General features: G+C 50.3%; 1 protein-coding gene, 1 pseudogene and 1 gene segment (V, D, J or C); all 3 read left to right on the top strand.

The window, feature by feature from the left end:
- The first annotated feature begins 343 nt into the window (after nt 1-343).
- On the top strand, nt 344-5,104 carry LOC132502458 (immunoglobulin lambda-1 light chain-like). The gene is made up of 3 exons (XM_060118344.1): nt 344-389; nt 536-814; nt 4,707-5,104. The coding sequence occupies exons 1-3, from the start codon at nt 344-346 to the stop codon at nt 5,102-5,104; spliced, it is 723 nt and encodes a 240-aa protein (XP_059974327.1).
- Nucleotides 5,105-7,046: 1,942 nt separating this feature from the next.
- On the top strand, nt 7,047-11,518 carry LOC132502460 (immunoglobulin lambda variable 3-19-like). The segment is given in 3 exon segments: nt 7,047-7,092; nt 7,238-7,561; nt 11,394-11,518. Coding segments are annotated over 3 exon segments (495 nt in total).
- Nucleotides 11,519-14,682: 3,164 nt separating this feature from the next.
- Nucleotides 14,683-19,492, top strand: LOC132502461 (immunoglobulin lambda variable 4-3-like; annotated as a pseudogene).
- Nucleotides 19,493-21,919: the final 2,427 nt, after the last annotated feature.

Here is a 21,919-nt window from a genome sequence, read left to right on the forward strand (position 1 = left end):
ACCACACGACAACCTCATCCGCAGAGAGGATGCCTGTGTGTCCCCAAGGCCCAGGGAGGAGCCCAGGAGCAGACTGAGAGGTGTGTGCACATGCTGGGGCAAGGGCAGCCTTTCTCACTCAGCACCAGGAAGTGTCTGGGGACCTGGGCTCAGGCCTGGAACTCAGGTCCCAGTTGAACTCCTCCTTGGATCCCAGCTATTATCTGCTCAGCAGGGAGCCGGTCACAAGGCCAAAGGTGGGAGGAAGGAGATTTGCATGAGGCCAGCCTTTCTGAGGATAAGAGAGGCCCAGAGGCCCCACCCCAGCTGTGAGCTCAGAGGCAGAGCTCGAGGCGCCTCCACCATGGCCTGGACCCCTCTCCTGCTCCCCCTCCTCACTCTCTGCACAGGTGCTGCCCCCAGGCTCAGCCCGAAAAGTGACCAGAACACAGCCTGGTCCAGAACTTCAGCTCAGCACAGGAGCTGCTACAGGGGGCATGAGGCGGCGGGGATGAGACCCTCTTCCTCACCCTAACTCTCCTCTCCTCTCTTGCAGGTTCTGTGGCCTCTTCTCAGCTGACTCAGCCACCTGCGGCATCCGTGTCCTTAGGACAGACGGCCAGGATCACCTGCCAGGGAGACAACGTAGGAAGCTATTATGCTGGCTGGTACCAGCAGAAGCCAGGCCAGGCTCCTGTGCTGGTCATTTATGGTGATAGCAACCGTGCCTCAGGGATCCCTGACCGATTCTCTGGCTCCAAATCAGGGAACACAGCCACCCTGACCATCAGCAGAGCCCAGGCCGAGGACGAGGCTGACTATTACTGTGGTACTGGTACTGGTTACAGCAGTGGTTATTCTCACAGTGACACAGGCAGACGGGGAAGTGAGACACAAACCCCCTCCCCGTCTGGCTCACACTGTCCTCCAGTCCCAGGAGGACTATGAACAAAACAGTGACAGGTCTGGCCTGGTTTCTCAAGATCTGAGCCCCCCAGGCTGCCCCTCCTCCCAGCTCTCCAGGCAGGCTCTGCACAGGGGGGTCAGGAGTGATTATGGACGGCCTGGACCAGGCTGTCTCAGTGTCTGGGCTATGGGGTTGACTTGAGGAAATAAGGCCTGAATCAAGGACAGACAGAGAGGGCAGAGACCAGTGCTAGTGGACCCTGGATGTCCACATGGTGCTGACTGGCCACTCATGAGCCCAAATCTCTTGGATGGATGCCTAGAACCATCCAGCTCGTCAGAGCTCTGGAACCTCCAGGATCCCGTGACACCCTGGAATCCCGGACAAGGCAAAGCAGCACAGTGGAGAGAGTGGGGTCACCACGTCACTCCTCCGGGTTCACCCACCTCACACATATGCTGGAGCCCCTGGCAGCACCCAGCTGTGCCCTCCCTGGTGAATGCTGTCGTTGTAGAGACAGTTCCCCCAAGGTCGTGTCCCCTGGTTCCATCTAAAAATGTGTAAAAGCAATTACAGAAAGGATTTAACTGTGACCAAGTACCTTTGTTGACACTAAAAAAAAATAAGAAAGAAAGAACATAGGGAGAAACAAAATATCCCATATCCAGCAAGGGAAGATTCACAATACCTGAATATCAAAAATTTCCTGTAAGATATCAGAAAAATAAGAGTCAGAATAAGTAGAAAATTCAGTTAATCAAAACTTGCCCTGGGGCTTCCCTGGTGGCGCAGTGGTTGAGAGTCCACCTGCCGATGCAGGGGACACGGGTTCGTGCCCCGGTCCGGGAAGATCCCACATGCGGTGGAGCGGCTGGGCCCGTGAGCCATGGCCGCTGAGCCTGCGCGTCCGGAGCCTGTGCTCCGCAGCGGGAGAGGCCACAACAGTGAGAGGCCCGCGTACCGCAAAAAAAAAAAAAAAAAAAAAAAAAAAACTTGCCCTGAATGGCCCAGAAGATGTATTTCATAGTCAAGGACGAAAAAGCAACTTTTATAGTTATAGTCCATTTGTTCTTGAGGTTGAGGAAAGATTGAACACGTTAAATGGAGACACAGAGTGTAAACACATGATCCACATTGAATTTCTGCAAATGAAAACTACAACATCTGAGATTAAAATAACCTGGATGAGACGGAGAGCACATAGATGCAGCTGAGGGTCACTGAACTTAATGAAATAGCAGTAGAAACTATTCAAAATCAAACACAGATCCCCCCCCCCAAAAAAATGATGAGAGATGTCATCCCCTGTCCAAAACCCACCCATGTGGCCTGAGAAAAAGTCTCCTCTTAACAAATTTTGCCCATCATTCCAGGATGTAGAGTCTGACACAAGCTCAGTTTGATGAGTTTAGGAGGACAGTTAAGCTCCAGACCCAAGTGGCCTTAGAAAGACTAAGGAGGCCAGCAGGAGGGGGTGAGGGTGTCCATGGTGACCTGGCACAGAGCTCCTGAGACCTGGTGGACTCACTGAATGGGTTGAAGGGTCCCTCAATCCAGTGTGAACTCACCTTAAGTAATTACATCTGAATGGACCCTATTTCTAAATAATGTCCCACTCTTGGGCACTGGTGGTTAAGACTTCAACTGGCAATTGTTAGAGGTCCTACAATATGTTTGTGTAGTTTGGTGTGGCCAGAAAATTTTGTCAGTGGCAAATCCCAAACCCAAGACGTGTCGCTTCCATCCCATTCCTATATCCACTATTCCACTGTCTCTGCTTTCTATTAAGTGTATGAATAAGGATTAAGGATATTCATAGATGGAAGAGGAGTAAATATTCATGTGTGCTTAATACATATCAAGACCCATCTGCGTTCTTCCTACTTATTAACCTGTTTAATCACAACTAATCAATGAACAAGCATCCCCATTATATCCCATGTTACAGATGCGGAAGCTGAGGCATGAAGGGCAGAGCAACTTGTTTCAAGTCAGAACTGGAACGGGGCAGACCCGGCAGCAAAGAGGTCCCTCCACCCGAGTTCCTGGACTTCCCCACCTTCCTGTGGCCTCTCACGGTGCTTCCCAAGCTAAGACATGGCCTTTCCTGAATGTGCTAGCAAGTTCTCTCTCCTATTTCAGACACAAGTGACTGACATTGTGACTTTGCACTGCTGCCCTATCCATTACATACACTATTTGAACCACATATGTAATTTTAAATTATCCAGTAAACACGTTTTAAAAATTAGGAGAAACCGATGCAGTTAGTCTCCATAATAGGTTTTGCTTAACTAAATTACTTGAAAATATCATTTCAATGTGAATTAAATATAAAAATATTGATACATTCTACACTATACTATCCTAAATCTTTGAAATGTGCTGGGTATTTCAGATCTACAGCACATCTCACTGCGACCACCCACATTGCACGTTCAGCAGCCCCATTGGCTTCTGGCCACCATGTTGGACAGAGTAGGTGAGATGGATGAGGTTTACTTGGGGTAACCGTGCCTGTAGTACATACTCACCACACCAAGAGGTGACGGAGGTTCCCAAGCCCAGAGTCTTTGCTGGAGAGGAACTACTGATCCTTTTTGCATTCAGACCAGGGATATTGAGGGTACCTCAAAAGGAGGAGATTTAATACATGTATCCGTGTGACTTCTTTCTCAAAGGCAAGATAGTGAATACAACTACAATTTTAAAGGTGGTTCTGAATCGGTAAACACATTTTTATCATAGTCTGTGAAATGAATGACAATAGTCTGTACATTTTTAAGTAAATAGTGTCACATCATCCTTTCAGTAGGGAGATCATTTCCATAAACCCCACAAATCATAAAGTTATATTTTGTGAATAAATCTAGATGGAAAGTTGGACCATAAGGAATATTTTATAGAAATTGGATACGGATCACTTAAATACAGAAGAGAGGGTGGTGACAGGAGGGGCTCAGGAGGCCTGGAGTAGGGATGGAGGAAACTATTGGGGGTTATGAGGGGGCAGGGTGGGGAGGGGGCTGAAAGGTCAGGCTCTGAAGTCAGTCCCTTGGATGGAATCTTGAACCATGCTTCCTTGTCCAGGAGAATCTGGGAAAATTATTTACCCTCCCAATGATGGCTCCTCCTCATTAGACTGGGGAGAGGTTGTGCCTTCAGCAGAGGGCGCTGTGGGATTATTATGATGCCAGGTGAGGTGCTGCAGGAAACTCACCAAGGGTCTGGCATATACTGGGGGCTCAAAAGTGGTCATTTTATTGAAGTAGCTACATGTGTAGGAAGACGTCCATCCTGGGGGCACCAAGGGGCATTGTTGGTCCTGGCTGGGACCCTCATAGGTCCAAGTCCCCTGGGGAGGGCTCAAGTGCAAAGGGCATGACTGACACTTCCTTGAAGACACTTCTCTTGAGGAGAGTAAATCTGTCTCTGAAACCCACACGGGGCTCTTCTTCTGACCCCAGGGAGCCCCCAGCCTGAGACCCCTGGGTTCAGGGCTCAGCCAGGAGCTGAGACACAGGATGGGGAGGGAGGAGTAGATTTGCATTCACTGATCCTCCCTTTTTGAGCTGCAAGGGGAGAGGATAAGACACAGACCTGGAGGGGCCAGTCCAGCTGGGCAGCCTCAGTGCAGAGCTCCCAGAAGGACCTCCCACCATGACCTGGGTGCCCTTCTACATCCTACCCCTCCTGGTCCAACACAGGTCAGATTTGCTCAGGGACTCGTGGGCCTCCCTGCCCTTCCCTCCAGCACAGCCCTGAGGGTCAACTGCCCAGTGTCAGTGCCGTCAGCCAACATTTGCATTTCTGTCTGCAGGTCTCTGTGCTGTGCCTGTGCTGACCCAGACCCCATCTGCATCTTCTTCCCTGGGAGGCTCGGCCAAGCTCACCTACACCCTGAGCAGTGAGCACAGCACATACTTCATTGAGTGGTATCAACAGAGAGTAGGGCAGGCCCCTAGGTATCTGATGAAGCTGACCAGTGACGGAAGCGTCACCAAGGGGGATGGGATCCCCTACCGCATCACAGGCTCCAGCTCTGGGGCTGACCGCTACCTGACCATCGCCAACATCCAGTCTGAGGACGAGACTGAGTATATCTGTGGTGTCAGCTACAAAACTGATGGCCAATATGGTTACCCCAGTGACCCAGACAAAGGGGAAATGAGGCCAAAACCTCCCGCCCATGCCCTTCGTCCCACGGCACCAGGGTGAGCTGATCACTGTCTGTCCCTGGAGTCCTGACCTTTGAATCACACCCTTGTAAACCCCTCACCACCAACCTCTCCCTGGGTATACCTACCCCCATGCAGGTCCAGGCACGTCCACACGCCCCGGGGCCTGGGCTGCTAAAAAGTGAAAACAGCAGGAGCCTGTGATGGACACACAGAAGGACACACATCAGGATGTGAGGACAAGGATGGAAAAGGGAAGACGATGAGACCATACCCTGCTGTGCTTAGATGGCGACCCACCAGGGAGGGGTCTGCCCCTATGGACTCGATCAGAGAGAGATGGACACCCATTCGAGGGCATCTCTCTGGTCAGGATCATAATAGGGTCAGGGTCTGGGTGAGAACGCTGTCAGCCTGTCTGTGAAAGGGACTGATGAACAGGATGGAGGACGGTATCTCCTCCCAGGTTGGTCCGCACCTGTGGACATATGATTAGTGACCTTATAAGAAGAGACCAGAAACACACCCCCAACCCCGAGTGAGACACTGAGACAGCCATCTAAGGACAGAGCCAGAAAGTGCCTTCAGGGAGCCGGGGGAGAGCTTGCACTGAAAACAATGTTAGGGCATCTCGATCACGGACTTCTGACCTCCAGAAGCATGGAAAGTAAATTTGTGGTGTTTAAGCAACAAGTGGGTGGTATTTTTCCATGGCTGCCTGAGCTGACTAAGACAGGAGCTGGGAACACTTGCATGTAGGTGTTTATGGGAGCATTAGTCTTCATTTCTCTGAAATAAAATCCCAAGGGTACAATTCCTAGATTGTACATAATTGCATGTTTAGTTTTATAGTAGCTGCAAAGCTGTTTTCTAGGGTGGCTGTACCACTTTATATTCCTACTAGCAACACCTGAGCGACAGGTCCCTGTGCTGCGCAGCCAGCATTGGTTTTGCCACTGTTTTTTACTTTAGCCCATCGGCTCCATTCAGACTGGTGTGTAGTGGCAACTCTTTAGGGTGTGACTGACATTCCCCTAACGACTCACGGGGACCATCTTCCCGTGTGCTCATCGGACATCTGTACATTCCCGAAAAAATGTCTGTTTACATCATTTCCCAAATTCCACTTGGATTTTAGTTGTTTTGTTTATTGATTAGTTTTGACACATTTTTTAATGTATATACAAGTGTTTTGATGAATATGTGAGTGGAAAGTATTTTCTCCCACTTTCCTGGATTTTTCAAATCCATAGAAAGGACTTTTATAGAACAAATGCTTTTCATTTGAATACATTTCAATTTATCTTCTTCCTTTTACAAATCATGCATATATTGTCAAGTCCAAGAATTCTTGCCTAGGTCTAGATAAGGAAGCCATTTTTCCTTTTTTTTTCAAATATAAAATGAAAAAGGATATATATGTTGATTTGAATCACTTTGCTGTGCACATGAAACTAAAACAACATTGTAAATCAACTATACTTCGAAAAATAAAAATAAAAAAACTTTAAAGAAATATAATAAAAACTCTGCCAGAGGTACATGACCAGTGTCCCTGTATCTGCTGCTGGAATTCTGGGCTCTCGCAGCAGCATGACCGTGGTCCCCACAGTGCCAGCTTCCAGCACTGTCCAGCCCACCACAAGATAACCTCATCCCCAGAGAGGACGCCTGTGTGTCTCCAAGGCCCAGGGGGAAGCCCAGGAGCAGACTGGGAGGTGTGTGCACATGCTGGGGCAGGGGCAGCCTTTCTCTCTAAACACCAGAAAGAGTTCTGGGGACCTGGGCTCAGGCCTGGAACTCAGGTCCCTGTTTAACTCCTCCTTGGATCCCAGCTGTTCTCTGCTCAGCAGGGAGCCAGTCACAAGGCCAAAGGTGGCAGGAAGGAGATTTGCATGAAGACACCCCTTCTGAGGATAAGAGAGGCCCAGAGGCCCCACCCCAGCTGTGAGCTCAGAGGCAGAGCTCGGGGCGCCTCCACCATGGCCTGGACCCCTCTCTTGCTCCCTCTCCTCACTCTCTGCACAGGTGCTGCCCCCAGGCTCAGCCCGAAAAGTGACCAGAGCTCAGCCTGGTCCAGACTTCAGCTCAGCACAGGAGCTGCTACAGGGGGCATGAGGCGGCAGGGATGAGACCCTCTTCCTCACCCTCACTCTCCTCTCCTCTCTTGCAGGTTCTGTGGCCTCTTCTCAGCTGACTCAGCCACCTGCGGTATCCGTGTCCTTAGGACAGACGGCCAGCATCACCTGCCAGGGAGACAACGTAGGAAGCTATTATGCTAGCTGGTACCAGCAGAAGCCAGGCCAGGCCCCTGTGCTGGTCATTTATGGGTATAGCAACCGGCCCTCAGGGATCCCTGACCGATTCTCTGGCTCCAGTTCAGGCAACACAGCCACCCTGACCATCAGCGGGGCCCAGGCCGAGGACGAGGCTGACTATTACTGTGCATCAGCTGACAGCAGTGATTATCCTCACAGTGACACAGGCAGACGGGGAAGTGAGACACAAACCCCCTCCCTGTCTGGCTCACACTCTCCTCCAGCCCCAGGACGACTATGAACAAAACAGTGACAGGTTTTGCCTGGTTCCTCAAGATCTTAGACTCCAGGCTGCCCCTCCTCCCAGCCCTCCAGGCAGGCTCTGCACAGGGGGCTCAGGAGTGATTATGGGCTGACGGAACCGGCAGTCTCAGTGTCTGGACTGTGGTGTTGACTTGAGGAAATAAGGCCTGAATGAAGGACAGACAGAGGGGGCAGAGACCCAGTGCTAGTGGACCCTGGATGTCCACATGGTGCTGACTGGCCACTCAGGAGCCCAAATCTCTTGGATGCATGCCCAGAACCACCCAGCTCGTCAGAGCTCTGTAACCTCCAGGATCCCGTGACAACTGGGACTCAAAAAAGGCAAAGCAGCACAGTGGACAGAGTGGGGCCACCACGTCCCTCCTCCGGGCTCACCCAGCTCACACCCATGTTGGAGCCCCTGGCATCTCCCAGCTGTGCCCTCCCTGGGAGGGCTGTCTTTGTAGAGACAGTTTCCCCAAGGTCGTGTCCCCTGATGCCATCTAAAAAAGTGTAAAAGCATGTATAGAAAGGATTTAACTCTGATTAAGTACCTTTGTTGAAACTAAAAAAATATAAGAAAGAAAGAACATAGGGAGAAACAAAATATCCCATACCCAGCAAGGAAAGATTCACAATACCTGAATATCAAAAATTTCCTGTAAGGAATCAGAAAAATAAGAGTCAGAATAAGGACATAAATCAGGTAATCCAAACTTGCCCTGAATGGCCCAGATGATGTATTTGATAGACAAGGACACAAAAGCAACTTTTATAGTTATAGTCCATTTGTTCTTGAGGTTGAGGAATGATTGAACATGTTAAATGGAGACACAGGGTGTAAAAACCTGATCCACATTGAATTTCTGCAAATGAAAGCTACAACATCTAAGATTACAATAAACTGAATGAGACTGAGACCACATACATGCTGCAGAAGATCACTGAACTTGATGAAATAGGAGCAGAAAGTATTCAAAATCAAACACAGACCTCCCCCCCAAAAATAATGAGAATTGTCATCCCCTGCCGAAAACCCACCCATGTGGCCTGAGAAAAAGTCTCCTCTTAGCAAATTTTGCCCATCATTTCAGGGTCTAGAATCTGAAACAAGCTCAGTTTGATGAGTTTAGGACAGTTAAGCTCCAGACCCAAGTGGCCTTAGAAAGACTAAGGAGGCCAGCAGGAGAGGGTGAGGGTGTCCATGGTGACCTGGAACAGAGCTCCTGAGACCTGGTGGGCGCACTGAATGGGTTGAGGGTCCCCACCGTCCAGTATGAACTCACCTTAAGTAATTACATCTGAATGGACCCTATTTGCAAATAAGGTCCCACTCTTGGGCACTGGTGGTTAGGACTTCAACTTGCAATTGTTAGAGGTCCTACAATATGTTCTGTGTTTTGGTGTGGCCAGAAAATTTTGTCAGTGGCAAATCCTAAACCCAAGACCTTTCCCTTCCATCCCATTCCTACATCCACTATTCCACTGTCTCTGCTTTCTATTAAGTGTATGGATAAGGATTAAGGATATTCATAGATGGAAGAGGAATAACTATTCTTGTGTGCTTCATACATATCAAGACCCATCTGCATTCTTCCTACTTATTAACTTGTTTAATCACAACTAATCAATGAACAAGCATCCCCACTATATCCCATGTTACAGATGCGGAAGCTGAGGCATGAAGGGCAGAGCAACTTGTTTCAAGTCAGAACTGGAACGGGGCAGACCCGGCAGCAAAGAGGTCCCTCCTCCCGAGTTCCTGGACTTCCCCACCTTCCTGTGGCCTCTCACGGTGCTTCCAAAGCTAAGACATGGCCTTTCCTGAATGTGCTAGCAAGTTCTCTCTCCTATTTCAGACACAAGTGACTGACATTGTGACTTTGCAGTGCTGCCCTATCCATTACATACACTATTTGAACCACATATGTAATTTTCAATTATCCAGTAAACACTTTCTAAAAATTAGGAGAAACCCATGCCGTTAGTCTCCATAATAGGTTTTGCTTAACTAAATTACTTGAAAATATCATTTCAATATGAATTAAATATAAAAATATTGATACATTCTACACTATGCTATCTTAAATCTTTGAAATGTGCTGGGTATTTCAGATCTACAGCACATCTCACTGCGACCACCCACATTGCACGTTCAGAAGCCTCATTGGCTTGTGGCCACCCTGTTGGACAGAGCAGGTGAGATGGATGAGGTTTCCTTGGGGTAACCGTGCCTGTAGGACATACTCACCACACAAAGAGTTGATGTAGGGTCCTAAGTCCACAGTCTTTGCTGGAGAGGAACTGCTGATCCATTTTCCACCCAGACCAGGGATATGGAGGGTACCTCAAAATGAGGAGATTTAATACATGTATCCCTGTGACCTCTTTCTCAAAGACAAGATAGTAAATAAAGCTTCATTTTTAAAGGTGGTTCTGAATCATTAAACACATTGTTATTACAGTCTGTGAAATGAATGACAATAGTCGGTACATTTTTAATTAAATACTGTCACGTCATCCCTTTCAGTAGGGAGATCATTTCCATAAACCCCACAAATCATAAAGTTATATTTTGTGAATAGATCTAGATGGAAAGGTGAACCATAGGAATATTTTATTGACATTGGATACGGATCACCTGAATACAGGAGAGAGGGTGGTGACAGGAGGGGCTCAGGAGGCCTGGAGTGAGGATGAAGGAAAGTATTGGGGGTTTTGAGGGGGCAGGGTGGGGAGCGGGCTGAAAGGTCAGGCTCTGAAGTCAGTCCCTTGGATGGAATCTTGACCCATGCATCCTTGTCTGGAGGAATATGGGAAAATCATTTACCCTCCCAATGATGGCTCCCCCTCTTTAGACTGGGGTGAGGTTGTGCCTTCAGCAGAGGGCGCTGTGGGATTATTATGATGCCAGGTGAGGTGCTGCAGGAAACTCACCAAGGGTCTGGCATATACTGGGGGCTCAAAAGTGGTCATTCTAGGGCTTCCCCGGTGGCTCAGTGGTTGAGAGTCCGCCTGCCGATGCAGGGGACACGGGTTCGTGCCGCGGTCCGGGAGGATCCCACATGCCGCGGAGAGGCTGGGTCCGTGAGCCATGGCTGCTGAGCCTGTGTGTCCGGAGCCTGTGCTCCGCAACGGGAGAGGCCACAACAGTGAGAGGCCCGCGTACCGAAAAAAAAATAAAATAAAAAAAAATAAAGTTGTCATTCTATTAAAGTAGCTACATGTGTAGGAAGACGCCCATCTTGGGGGCACCAAGGGGCCCTTTGGGGCCTGGCTGGCACCCTCATAGGTCCAAGTTCCCTGGGGAGGGCTCAAGTGCAAAGGGCATGACTGACGTTTCCCTGAAGACACTTCTCTTGAGGAGAGTAAATCTGTCTCTGAAACCCACACGTGGCCCTTCTTCTGACCCCAGGGAGTCCCCAGCGTGAGGCCCCTGGGCTCAGGGCTCAGCCAGGAGCTGAGACACAGGATGGGGAGGGAGGAGTAGATTTGCCTTCCCTGCTCCTCCCTTTTTGAGCTGCAAGGGGAGAGGATAAGACAGAGACTTGGAGAGGCCAGTCCAGCTGGGCATCCTCAGTGCAGAGCTGGCAGAAGGACCTCCCACCATGACCTGGGTGCCTTTCTACCTCCTGTCCCTCCTGGTTCAACACAGGTCAGAGTGGCCCAGGGACTCGGGGGCCTCCCAGCCCCTCCCTCCAACACAGTCCTGAGGGTCACCTGCCCAGTGTCATTGCCTTCAGCCAACATTTGCATTTCTGTCTGCAGGTCTCTGTTCTCTGCCTGTGCTGACAGAGACCCCGTCTGCATCTTCTTCCCTGGGAGGCTCGGCCAAGCTCACCTGCACCCTGAGCAGTGAGCACAGCACGTACTACATTGAGTGTTATCAATAGAGAGTAGGGCAAGCCCCTAGGTATCTGATGAAGCTGACCAGTGACGGAAGCGTCACCAAGCGGGGTGGGATCCCCGACCGCTTCTCAGGCTCCAGCTCTGGGGCTGACCGCTACCTGACCATCGCCAACATCCAGTCTGAGGACGAGACTGAGTATATCTGTGGTGTCCACTATAAAATGATGACCAATATGGGTACCACAGTGACCCAGACAAAAGGGAAGTGAGGCCAAAACCTCCCTCCCATGCCCTCCGTCCCACGGCACCAGGGTGAGCTGCTCCCTGCCTGTCCCCGGAGTCCTGACTTTGAGTCTTCCCCTTGCAAAACCCTCACCCCCAACCACTCCCCGAGTCACCCCCAGGGAGACGCAGACACACGTTAAAATTTAAGTGGTTTTGACGAGGTGGGATTCTGGTTCCTCCTCACAGGCCTGTGTGGGCAATGCTGGGAGAGACCAGCCCAGCCCAGGGCGGAACAGGACACTGGGAAAGGGCTGAGCTGAGATGACCCTGTCCCCAGTAGCCCCCAGGCCCTGTGCTCCAAGTCTCTCAGGGAAGCAACATGGATCATGGCGTCCAGAGGCCACGTGCAGGTCATGGCACTAAGTGTCCTGACTTTGGTGCCCCGGGTGCAGAGCAGGACCCTGGCCAGGAATGAGGGCTCAGCAGGAAGCACTGGGCCTCTGGGGAGGGAGGATGGGAACCTTGACCCCATGGTGGGTGCAGAGCTGAGTCCTTAGGGAGTCAGGCGGCGGTGAGGGGGTCTGTGGTAGTACAGACTTGGAGCTTGGCCAAACTTCTCCTGCTGGGAAAGGGTCTCAGCTTTGGTGCCAAGAATGGCTCCCAATTCACCCACAGGACTTTCTAGGGACTGGCCAGCACCACGTTCCCTGGGACAGCAGCAGGGCTGGGGAACGGGGATGCTAAGCTGGAGAATATGGTCCCCTTAGTGCAGTTGGACCCCCAGTGACTAAGGCCTGAGAGGCAAAGTCCAGGAGCTGTCCGTGGCCTGGAGGACTCCATGGGGGCAGGAGGGGAGGAGGGGGCTGGTCTTCGTGGGAGGGATGACAGGGGGCCGGGGGCAGGACTGGACAGGATATCAGGGCTCCGTCCTGCAGTGACCTCTGTCCCTGACTCTGCCGGGACTCATAGGGTACACAGGGCCCTCTCCTGTCACCCCACCACGGAAAGGGTTGTTCTCTCCAAGGGTTTGCTGTGACTTTGTCCCAAACAAGGACTCGTGCAGGTCCCTCTAGGGGAGAGTGTCCTGCTCCCCTTACACTGTAGGAAAGGGAGCCTGGAGGATGGCAGTGAGTAAACCCACCCACATGTGGTTTGACCATATCCACACGCCTCGGGGCCTGTGCTGCTGAGAAATGAATACAGCAGGAGACTGTGATGGACACACAGAGGAACATCCGGCATGATTTGAGGACAAGGATGGAAAAGGGAAGACGATGAGAGCATACACTGCTGTGCTTAGATGGCGACCCACCAGGGAGGGGTCTGCCCCTATGGACTCGATCAGAGAGAGATGGACACCCATTCGAGGGCATCTACTGGTCAAGGTCATAATAGGGTCAGGGTCTGGGTGAGAACGCTGTCAGCCTGTCTGTGAAAGGACTGATGAACAGGATGGAGGACGGTATCTCCTCCCAGGTTGGTCCGCACCTGTGGACATAGGATTAGTGACCTTGTAAGAAGAGACCAGAAACACACCCCCAACCCCGAGTGAGCCACTGAGACAGACCATCTAAGGACAGTGCCTTCAGGGAGCCGGGGGAGAGCTTGCACTGAAAACAATATTAGGGCATCTCGATCACGGACTTCTGACCTCCAGAAGCATGGAAAGTAAATTTGTGGTGTTTAAGCAACATGTGGGTGGTATTTTTCCATGGCTGCCTGAGCTGACTAAGACAGGAGCTGGGAACACTTGCATGTAGGTGTTTATGGGAGCATTAGTCTTCATTTCTCTGAAATAAAATCCCAAGGGTACAATTCCTAGGTTGTACAGTAATTGCATGTTTAGTTTCATAGTAGCTGCAAAGCTGTTTTCTAGGGTGGCTGTACCACTTTATATTCCTACCAGCAACACCTGAGCGACAGGTCCCTGTGCTGCGCAGCCAGCATTGGTTTTGCCACTGTTTTTTACTTTAGACCATCAGCTCCATTCTGACTGGTGTGTACTGGCAACTCTTAAGGGTATGACTGACATTCCCCTAACGACTCACGGGGACCATCTTCCCGTGTGCTCATCGGACATCTGTACATTCCCGAAAAAATGTCTGTTTACATCATTTCCCAAATTCCACTTGGATTTTAGTTGTTTTGTTTATTGATTAGTTTTGACACATTTTTTAATGTATATACAAGTGTTTTGATGAATATGTGAGTGGAAAGTATTTTCTCCCACTTTCCTGGATTTTTCAACTCCATAAAAAGGACTTTTATAGAACAAATGCTTTTCATGTGAATACATTTCAATTTATCTTCTTCCTTTTACAAATCATGCATGTATTGTGAAGTCCAAGAATTCTTGCCTTTGTCTAGATAAGGAAGCCATTTTTCCTTTTTTTTCAAATATAAAATGAAAAAGGATATATATGTTGATTTGAATCACTTTGCTGTGCACATGAAACTAAAACAACATTGTAAATCAACTATACTTCGAAAAATAAAAATAAAAAAACTTTAAAGAAATATAATAAAAACTCTGCCAGAGGTACATGACCAGTGTCCCTGTATCTGCTGCTGGAATTCTGGGCTCTCGCAGCAGCATGACTGTGGTCCCCACAGTGCCAGCTTCCAGCACTGTCCAGCCCACCACAAGATAACCTCATCACCAGAGAGGACGCCTGTGTGTCTCCAAGGCCCAGGGGGAAGCCCAGGAGCAGACTGGGAGGTGTGTGCACATGCTGGGGCAGGGGCAGCCTTTCTCTCTAAGCACCAGAAAGATTTCTGGGGACCTGGGCTCAGGCCTGGAACTCAGGTCCCTGTTTAACTCCTCCTTGGATCCCAGCTGTTCTCTGCTCAGCAGGGAGCCAGTCACAAGGCCAAAGGTGGCAGGAAGGAGATTTGCATGAAGACACCCCTTCTGAGGATAAGAGAGGCCCAGAGGCCCCACCCCAGCTGTGAGCTCAGAGGCAGAGCTCGGGGCGCCTCCACCATGGCCTGGACCCCTCTCTTGCTCCCTCTCCTCACTCTCTGCACAGGTGCTGTCCCCAGGCTCAGCCCGAAAAGTGACCAGAGCTCAGCCTGGTCCAGAACTTCAGCTCAGCACAGGAGCTGCTACAGGGGGCATGAGGCTGCAGGGATGAGACCCTCTTCCTCACCTTCACTCTCCTCTCCTCTCTTGCAGGTTCTGTGGCCTCTTCTCAGCTGACTCAGCCACCTGCGGCATCCGTGTCCTTAGGACAGACAGCCAGGATCACCTGCCAGGGAGACAACTTAGGAAGCTATTATGCTGGCTGGTACCAGCAGAAGCCAGGACAGGCCCCTGTGCAGGTCATTGATGGGTATAACGACCGGGCCTCAGGGATCCCTGACCGATTCTCTGGCTCCAATTCAGGCAACACAGCCACCCTGACCATCAGCGGGGCCCAGGCCGAGGACGAGGCTGACTATTACTGTGCGTCAGTTGACAGCAGTGATTATCCTCACAGTGACACAGGCAGACGGGGAAGTGAGAAACAAACCACCTCTGTGTCTGGCTCACACTCTCCTCCAGTCCCAGGAGGACTATGAACAAAACAGTGACAGGTGTGGCCTGGTTCCGCAAGATCTGAGACCCCAGGCTGCCCCTCCTCTCAGCCCTCCAGGCAGGCTCTGCACAGGGGGCTCAGGAGTGATTTTGGGCTGGCAGGACCCAGTTGTCTCAGTGTCTCGGCAGTGGTGTTGACTAGAGGAAATAAGGCCTGAATGAAGGACAGAAAGAGAGGGCAGAGACCCAGTGCTAGTGGACCCTGGATGTCCACATGGTGCTGACTGGCCACTCATGAGCCCAAATCTCTTGGATGGCTGCCCAGAACCACCCAGCTCGCCAGAGCTCTGTAACCTCCAGGATCCCGTGACGACCTGGGACTCAAAACAAGGCAAAGCAGCACAGTGGCCAGAGTGGGGGCCACCACGTCCCTCCTCCGCTTTCACCCACCTCACACCCATGTTGGGGCCCCTGGCAGCTTCCCGCTGTGCCCTCCCTTGGGAAGGCTGTCATTGTAGAGACAGTCCCCCCAAGGTCGTGTCCCCTGGTGCCATCTCAAAAAGTGTAAAAGCAAGTACAGAAAGGATTTAACTGTGACCAAGTACCTTTGCTGACACTAAAAATAATAAGAAAGAAAGAACATAGGGAGAAACAAAATAACCCATATCCAGCAAGGAAGATTCACAATACCTGAATTTCAAAAATTTCCTGTAAGGAATCAGAGAAATAAGAGTCAGAATAAGTACAAAAAACAGGTAATCCAAACTTGCGCTGAATGGCCCAGATGATGTATTTGATAGACAAGGACACAAAAGCAACTTTTATAGTTATAGTCCATTTGTTCTTGAGGTTGAGGAAAGATTGAACATGTTAAATGGAGACACAGAGTGTAAAAACCTGATCCACATTGAATTTCTGCAAATGAAAACTACAACATCTAAGATTGCAATAATCTGGATGAGACTGAGAGCACATAAATGCTGCCGAAGGAGATCACTGAACTTGATGAAATAGGAGTAGAAACTATTCAAAATCAAACACAGACCACCCCAAAAAAAATGATGAGAATTTTCATCCCCTGCTGAAAACCCCCCCATGTGGCCTGAAAAAAAGTCTCCTCTTAACAAATTTTGCCCATCATTTCAGGGTCTAGAATCTGACACAAGCTTAGTTTGATGAGTTTAGGACAGTTAAGCTCCAGACCCAAGTGGTCTTAGAAAGACTAAGGAGGCCAGCAGGAGAGGGTGAGGGTGTCCATGGTGACCTAGAACAGAGCTCCTGAGACCTGGTCGGCGCACTGAATGGGTTGAGGGGCCCCTCAATCCAGTATGAACTCAACTTAAGTAATTACATCTGAATGGACCCTATTTGCAAATACGTCCCAGTCTTGGGCACTGGTGGTTAGGACTTCAACTGGCAATTGTTAGAGTTCCTACAATATGTTTGTGTGTTTTTGTGTGGCCAGAAAATTTTGTCAGTGCGAAATCCCAAACCCAAGACTTTTCCCTTCCATCCCATTCGTACATCCACTATTCCACTGTCTCTGCTTTCTATTAAGTGTATGGATAAGGATTAAGGATATTCATAGATGGAAGAGGAGTAAATATTCATGTGTGCTTAATACATATCAAGACCCATCTGTGTTCTTCCTACTTATTATCTTGTTTAATCACAACTAATCAATGAACAAGCATCCCCATTATATCCCATCTTACAGATACGGAAGCTGAGGCATGAAGGGCAGAGCAACTTGTTTCAAGTCAGAACTGGAACGGGGCAGACCCGGCAGCAAAGAGGTCCCTCCACCCGAGTTCCTGGACTTCCCCACCTTCCTGTGGCCTCTCACGGTGCTTCCAAAGCTAAGACATGGCCTTTCCTCAATGTGCTAGCAAGTTCTCCCTCCTATTTCAGACACAAGTGACTGACATTGTGACTTTGCACTGCTGCCCTATCCATTACATACACTATTTGAACCACATATGTAATTTTAAATTATCCAGTAAACACTTTCTAAAAATTAGGGGAAACCGATGCAGTTAGATTCCATAATAGGTTTTGCTTAACTAAATTACTTGAAAATATCATTTCAATATGAATTAAATATAAAAATATTGATACATTCTACACTACACTATCCTAAATCTTTGAAATGTGCTGGGTATTTCATATCTACAGCATATCTCACTGCGACCACCCACATTGCACGTTCAGAAGCCTCATTGGCTTGTGGCCACCATGTTGGACAGAGCAGGTGAGATGGATGAGGTTTCCTTGGGGTAACCGTGCCTGTAGTACTTACTCACCACACCAAGAGGTGATGAAGGGTCCCAAGCCCAGAGTCTTTGCTGGAGAGGAACTACTGATCCATTTTCCACACAGACCAGGGATATTGAGGGTACCTCAAAATGAGGAGATTTAATACATGTATCCGTGTGACTTCTTTCTCAAAGGCAACATAGTAAATACAACTACAATTTTATAGGTGGTTCTGAATCGTTAAACACATTATTTATTTATTTATTTATTTATGGCTGTGTTGGGTCTTCGTTTCTGTGCCAGGGCTTTCTCTAGTTGCGATAAGTGGGGGCCACTCCTCATTGCGGTGCGCGGGCCTCTCAGTATCGCAGCCTCTCTTGTTGCGGAGCACAGGCTCCAGATGCGCAGGCACAGTAATTGTGCCTCACGGGGTAGTTGCTCCGTGGCATGCAGGATCCTCCCAGACCAGGGCTCGAACCCGTGTCCCCTGCATTGGCAGGCAGCTTCTCAACCACTGCGCCGCAAGGGAAGCCTAAACCCATTTTTATTATAGTCTGTGAAATGCATGACAATAGTCTGTACATTTTTCAGTAAATAATGTCACGTCATCTCTTTCAGTAGGGAGATCATTTCCATAAACCCCACAAATCATAAAGTTATATTTTGTGAATAGATCTAGATGGAAAGGTGGACCATAAGGAATATTTTATTGACATTGGATACGGATCACCTGAATACAGAAGAGAGGGTGGTGACAGGAGGGGCTCAGGAGGCCTAGGGTAGGGATGGGGGAAACTATGGGGGGTTTTGAGGGGGCAGGGTGGGGAGCGGGCTGAAAGGTCAGGCTCTGAAGTCAGTCCCTTGGATGGAATCTTGACCCATGCATCCTTGTCTGGGGGAATCTGGGAAAATCATTTACCCTCCCAAAGATGGCTCCTCCACATTAGACTGGGGAGAGGTTGTGCCTTCAGCAGAGGGCGCTGTGGGATTATTATGATGCCAGGTGAGGTGCTGCAGGCAACTCACCAAGGGTCTGGCATATACAGGGGGCTCAAAAGTGGTCATTTTAGTAAAGTAGCTACATGTGTAGGAAGACGTCCATGCTGGGGGCACGAGGTGGCACTGTGGGTCCTGGCTGGGACCCTCATAGGTCCAAGTCCCCTGGGGAGGGCTCAAGTGCAAAGGGCGTGACTGACGCTTCCTTGAAGACACTGCTCTTGAGGAGAGTAAATCTGTCTCTGAAACCCACACGTGGCCCTTCTTCTGACCCCAGGGAGTCCCCAGCGTGAGGCCCCTGGGCTCAGGGCTCAGCCAGGAGCTGAGACACAGGATGGGGAGGGAGGATTAGATTTGCATTCACTGCTCCTCCCTTTTTGAGCTGCAAGGGGAGGGTAAGACAGAGACCTGGAGAGGCCAGTCCAGGTGGGCAGCCTCATGCAGAGCTCGCAGAAGGACCTCCCACCATGACGTGGGTGCCCTTCTACCTCCTGCCCCTCCTGGTTCAACACAGGTCAGAGTGGCCCAGGCATTCGGGGGCCTCCCAGCCCCTCCCTCCAGCACAGTCCTGAGGGTCACCTGCTCAGTGTCAGTGCCGTCAGCCAACCCTTGCATCTCTATCTGCAGGTCTCTGTGCTCTGCCTGTGCTGACCCAGACCCCGTCTGCATCTTCTTCCCTGGGAGGCTCGGCCAAGCTCACTTTCACACTGAGCAGTGACTACAGCACGTACTACATTGAGTGGTACCAACAGAGAGTAGGGCAGGCCCCTAGGTATCTGATGAAGCTGACCAGTGACGGAAGCGTCACCAAGGGGGATGGGATCCCCGACCACTTCTCAGGCTCCAGCTCTGGGGCTGACCGCTACCTGACCATCGCCAACATCCAGTCTGAGGACGAGACTGAGTATATCTGTGGTGTCCACTATAAAATGATGGCCAATATGGATACCACAGTGACCCAGACAAAGGGGAAGTGAGGCCAAAACCTCCCTCCCATGTCCTCCGTCCCACGGCACCAGGATGAGCTGCTCCCTGTCTGTCCCCGGAATCCTGACTTTGACTCTTCGCCTTGCAAAACCCTCACCCCCAACCACTCCCCGACTCACCCCCAGGGAGACGCAGACACACGTTAAAATTTAGGTGGTTTTGACGAGGTGGGATTCTGGTTCCTCCTCACAGGCCTGTGTGGGCAATGCTGGGAGAGACCAGCCTAGCCCAGGGCGGAACAGGACACTGGGAAAGGGCTGAGCTGAGATAACGCTGTCCCCAGTAGCCCCCAGGCCCTGTGTTCCAAGTCTCTCAGGGAAGCAACACGGATCACGGTGTCCGGTGGGGACATGCCTGTCATGGTACCAAGTGTCCTGACTTGGGTGCCCCGGGTGCAGAGCAGGACCCTGGCCAGGACTGAGGGTTCAACAACAAGCACTGGGCCTCTGGGGAGGGAGGATGGGAACCTTGACCCCATGGTGGGTGCAGACCTGGGTCCTTAGGGAGTCAGGCGGCGGTGAGGGGGTCTGTGGTAGTACAGACTTGGAGCTTGGCCAAACTTCTCCTGCTGGGGAAGGGTCTCAGCTTTGGTGCCAAGAGTGGCTCCCCATTCACACACAGGACGTTCTAGGCACCGGGCAGCACCACGTCCCCTGGGAGAGCAGCAGGGATGGGGAACGGGGATGCTGAGCTGGAGAATACTGTCCCTTTAACGCAGTTGCACCCGCATTGACAGAGGCCTGAGAGGCAAAGTCCAGGAGTTGCCCGTGGCCTGGAGGACTCCACGGGGGCAGGAGGGGAGGAGGCGGCAGAGCTCCCGGGGAGGGATGACGGGGGACCGGGTGCAGGACTGGACAAGACATCAGTGCTCCGTCCTGCAGTGGCCTCTGTCCCCGACTCTGCCGGGACTCACAGGGGACACAGGGACCTCTCCTGTCACCCTACCCCGGAAAGGGTTGTTCTCTCCAAGGGTTTGTTGTGACTTTGTCCCAAACAAGGCCTCCTGCAGGTCCCTCTAGTGTGGAGTGTCCTGCCCCCCTACACTGTAGGAAAGGGAGCCAGAGGATGGCAGTGAGTAAACCCACCCCCATGCGGGCCCGACCACATCCACACACCTCGGGGCCTGTGCTGCTGAGAAATGAAGACAGCCGGAACCTGTGACGGACACACATGAGGGACACACGACAGGATGTGAGGACAAGGATGGAAAGGGAAAGACGATGAGACCATACCCTGCTGTGCTTAGATGGCGACCCACCAGGGAGGGGTCTGCCCCTATGGACTCGATCAGAGAGAGATGGACAGCCATTCGAGGGCATCTCTCTGGTCAAGGTCATAATAGGGTCAGGGTCTGGGTGAGAACAGTGTCAGCCTGTCTGTGAAAGGGACTGATGAGCAGGGTGGAGGACGGTATCTCCTCCCAGGTTGGTCCGTACCCGTGGACATAGGATTAGTGACCTTGTAAGAAGAGACCAGAAACACACCCCCAATCCAGAGTGAGCCACTGAGACAGACCAACTAAGGACAGAGCCAGAAAGTGCCTTCAGGGAGCCGGGGGAGAGCTTGCACTGAAAACAATGTTAGGGCATCTTGATCATGGAGTTCTGACCTCCAGAAGCATGGAAAGTAAATTTGTGGAGTTTAAGCAACATGTGGGTGGTATTTTTCCATGGCTGCCTGAGCTGACTAAGACAGGAGCTGGGAACACTTGCGTGTAGGTGTTTATGGGAGCATTAGTCTTCATTCCTCTGAAATAAAATCCCAAGGGTACAATTCCTAGATTGTACAGTAATTGCATGTTTAGTTTTATAGTAGCTGCAAAGCTGTTTTCTAGGGTGGCTGTACCACTTTATATTCCTACCAGCAACACCTGAGCGACCAGCTCCTCTGCTGCGCAGCCAGCATTGGTTTTGCCACTGTTTTTTACTTTAGCCCATCGGCTCCATTCTGACTGGTGTGCAGTGGCAACTCTTTAGTGTGTGACTGACATTCCCCTAACGACTCACGGGGACCATCTTCCCGTGTGCTCATCGGACATCTGTACATTCCCGAAAAAATGTCTCTTCACATTATTTCCCAAATTCCACTTGGATTTTACTTGTTTTGTTTATTGATTAGTTTTGACACATTTTTAAATGTATATACAAGTTTTTTGATGAATATGTGAGTGGAAAGTATTTTCTCCCACTTTCCTGGATTTTCAAACTCCAAAAAAAGGACTTTTATAGAACAAATGTTTTCCATTTTAATACATTTCAATTTATCTTCTTCCTCTTACAAATCATGCATGTATTGTCAAGTCCAAGAATTCTTGCCTAGGTCTAGATAAGGAAGACATTTTTCCTTTTTTTTTTAAACAAAATGAAAACGAATATATATGTTGATTTGAATCACTTAGCTGTGCAACTAAAACTAAAACAACATTGCAGGGCTTCCCTGTTGGCGCAGTGGTTGAGAGTCCACC

Source organism: Mesoplodon densirostris, chromosome 15 (assembly GCF_025265405.1).
Source record: "Mesoplodon densirostris isolate mMesDen1 chromosome 15, mMesDen1 primary haplotype, whole genome shotgun sequence".
In the NCBI taxonomy this organism is placed as follows: domain Eukaryota; kingdom Metazoa; phylum Chordata; class Mammalia; order Artiodactyla; family Ziphiidae; genus Mesoplodon; species Mesoplodon densirostris.

Bases quoted from the DNA above. Each gene is read 5' to 3' on its own strand.
- LOC132502458 (XM_060118344.1), top strand. From the start codon at position 344: ATGGCCTGGACCCCTCTCCTGCTCCCCCTCCTCACTCTCTGCACAG. The intron at 390-535 runs GTGCTGCCCCCA...CCTCTCTTGCAG, and splicing joins CCTCCTCACTCTCTGCACAG to GTTCTGTGGCCTCTTCTCAG. The intron at 815-4,706 runs GTACTGGTTACA...TTCTGTCTGCAG, and splicing joins TGACTATTACTGTGGTACTG to GTCTCTGTGCTGTGCCTGTG.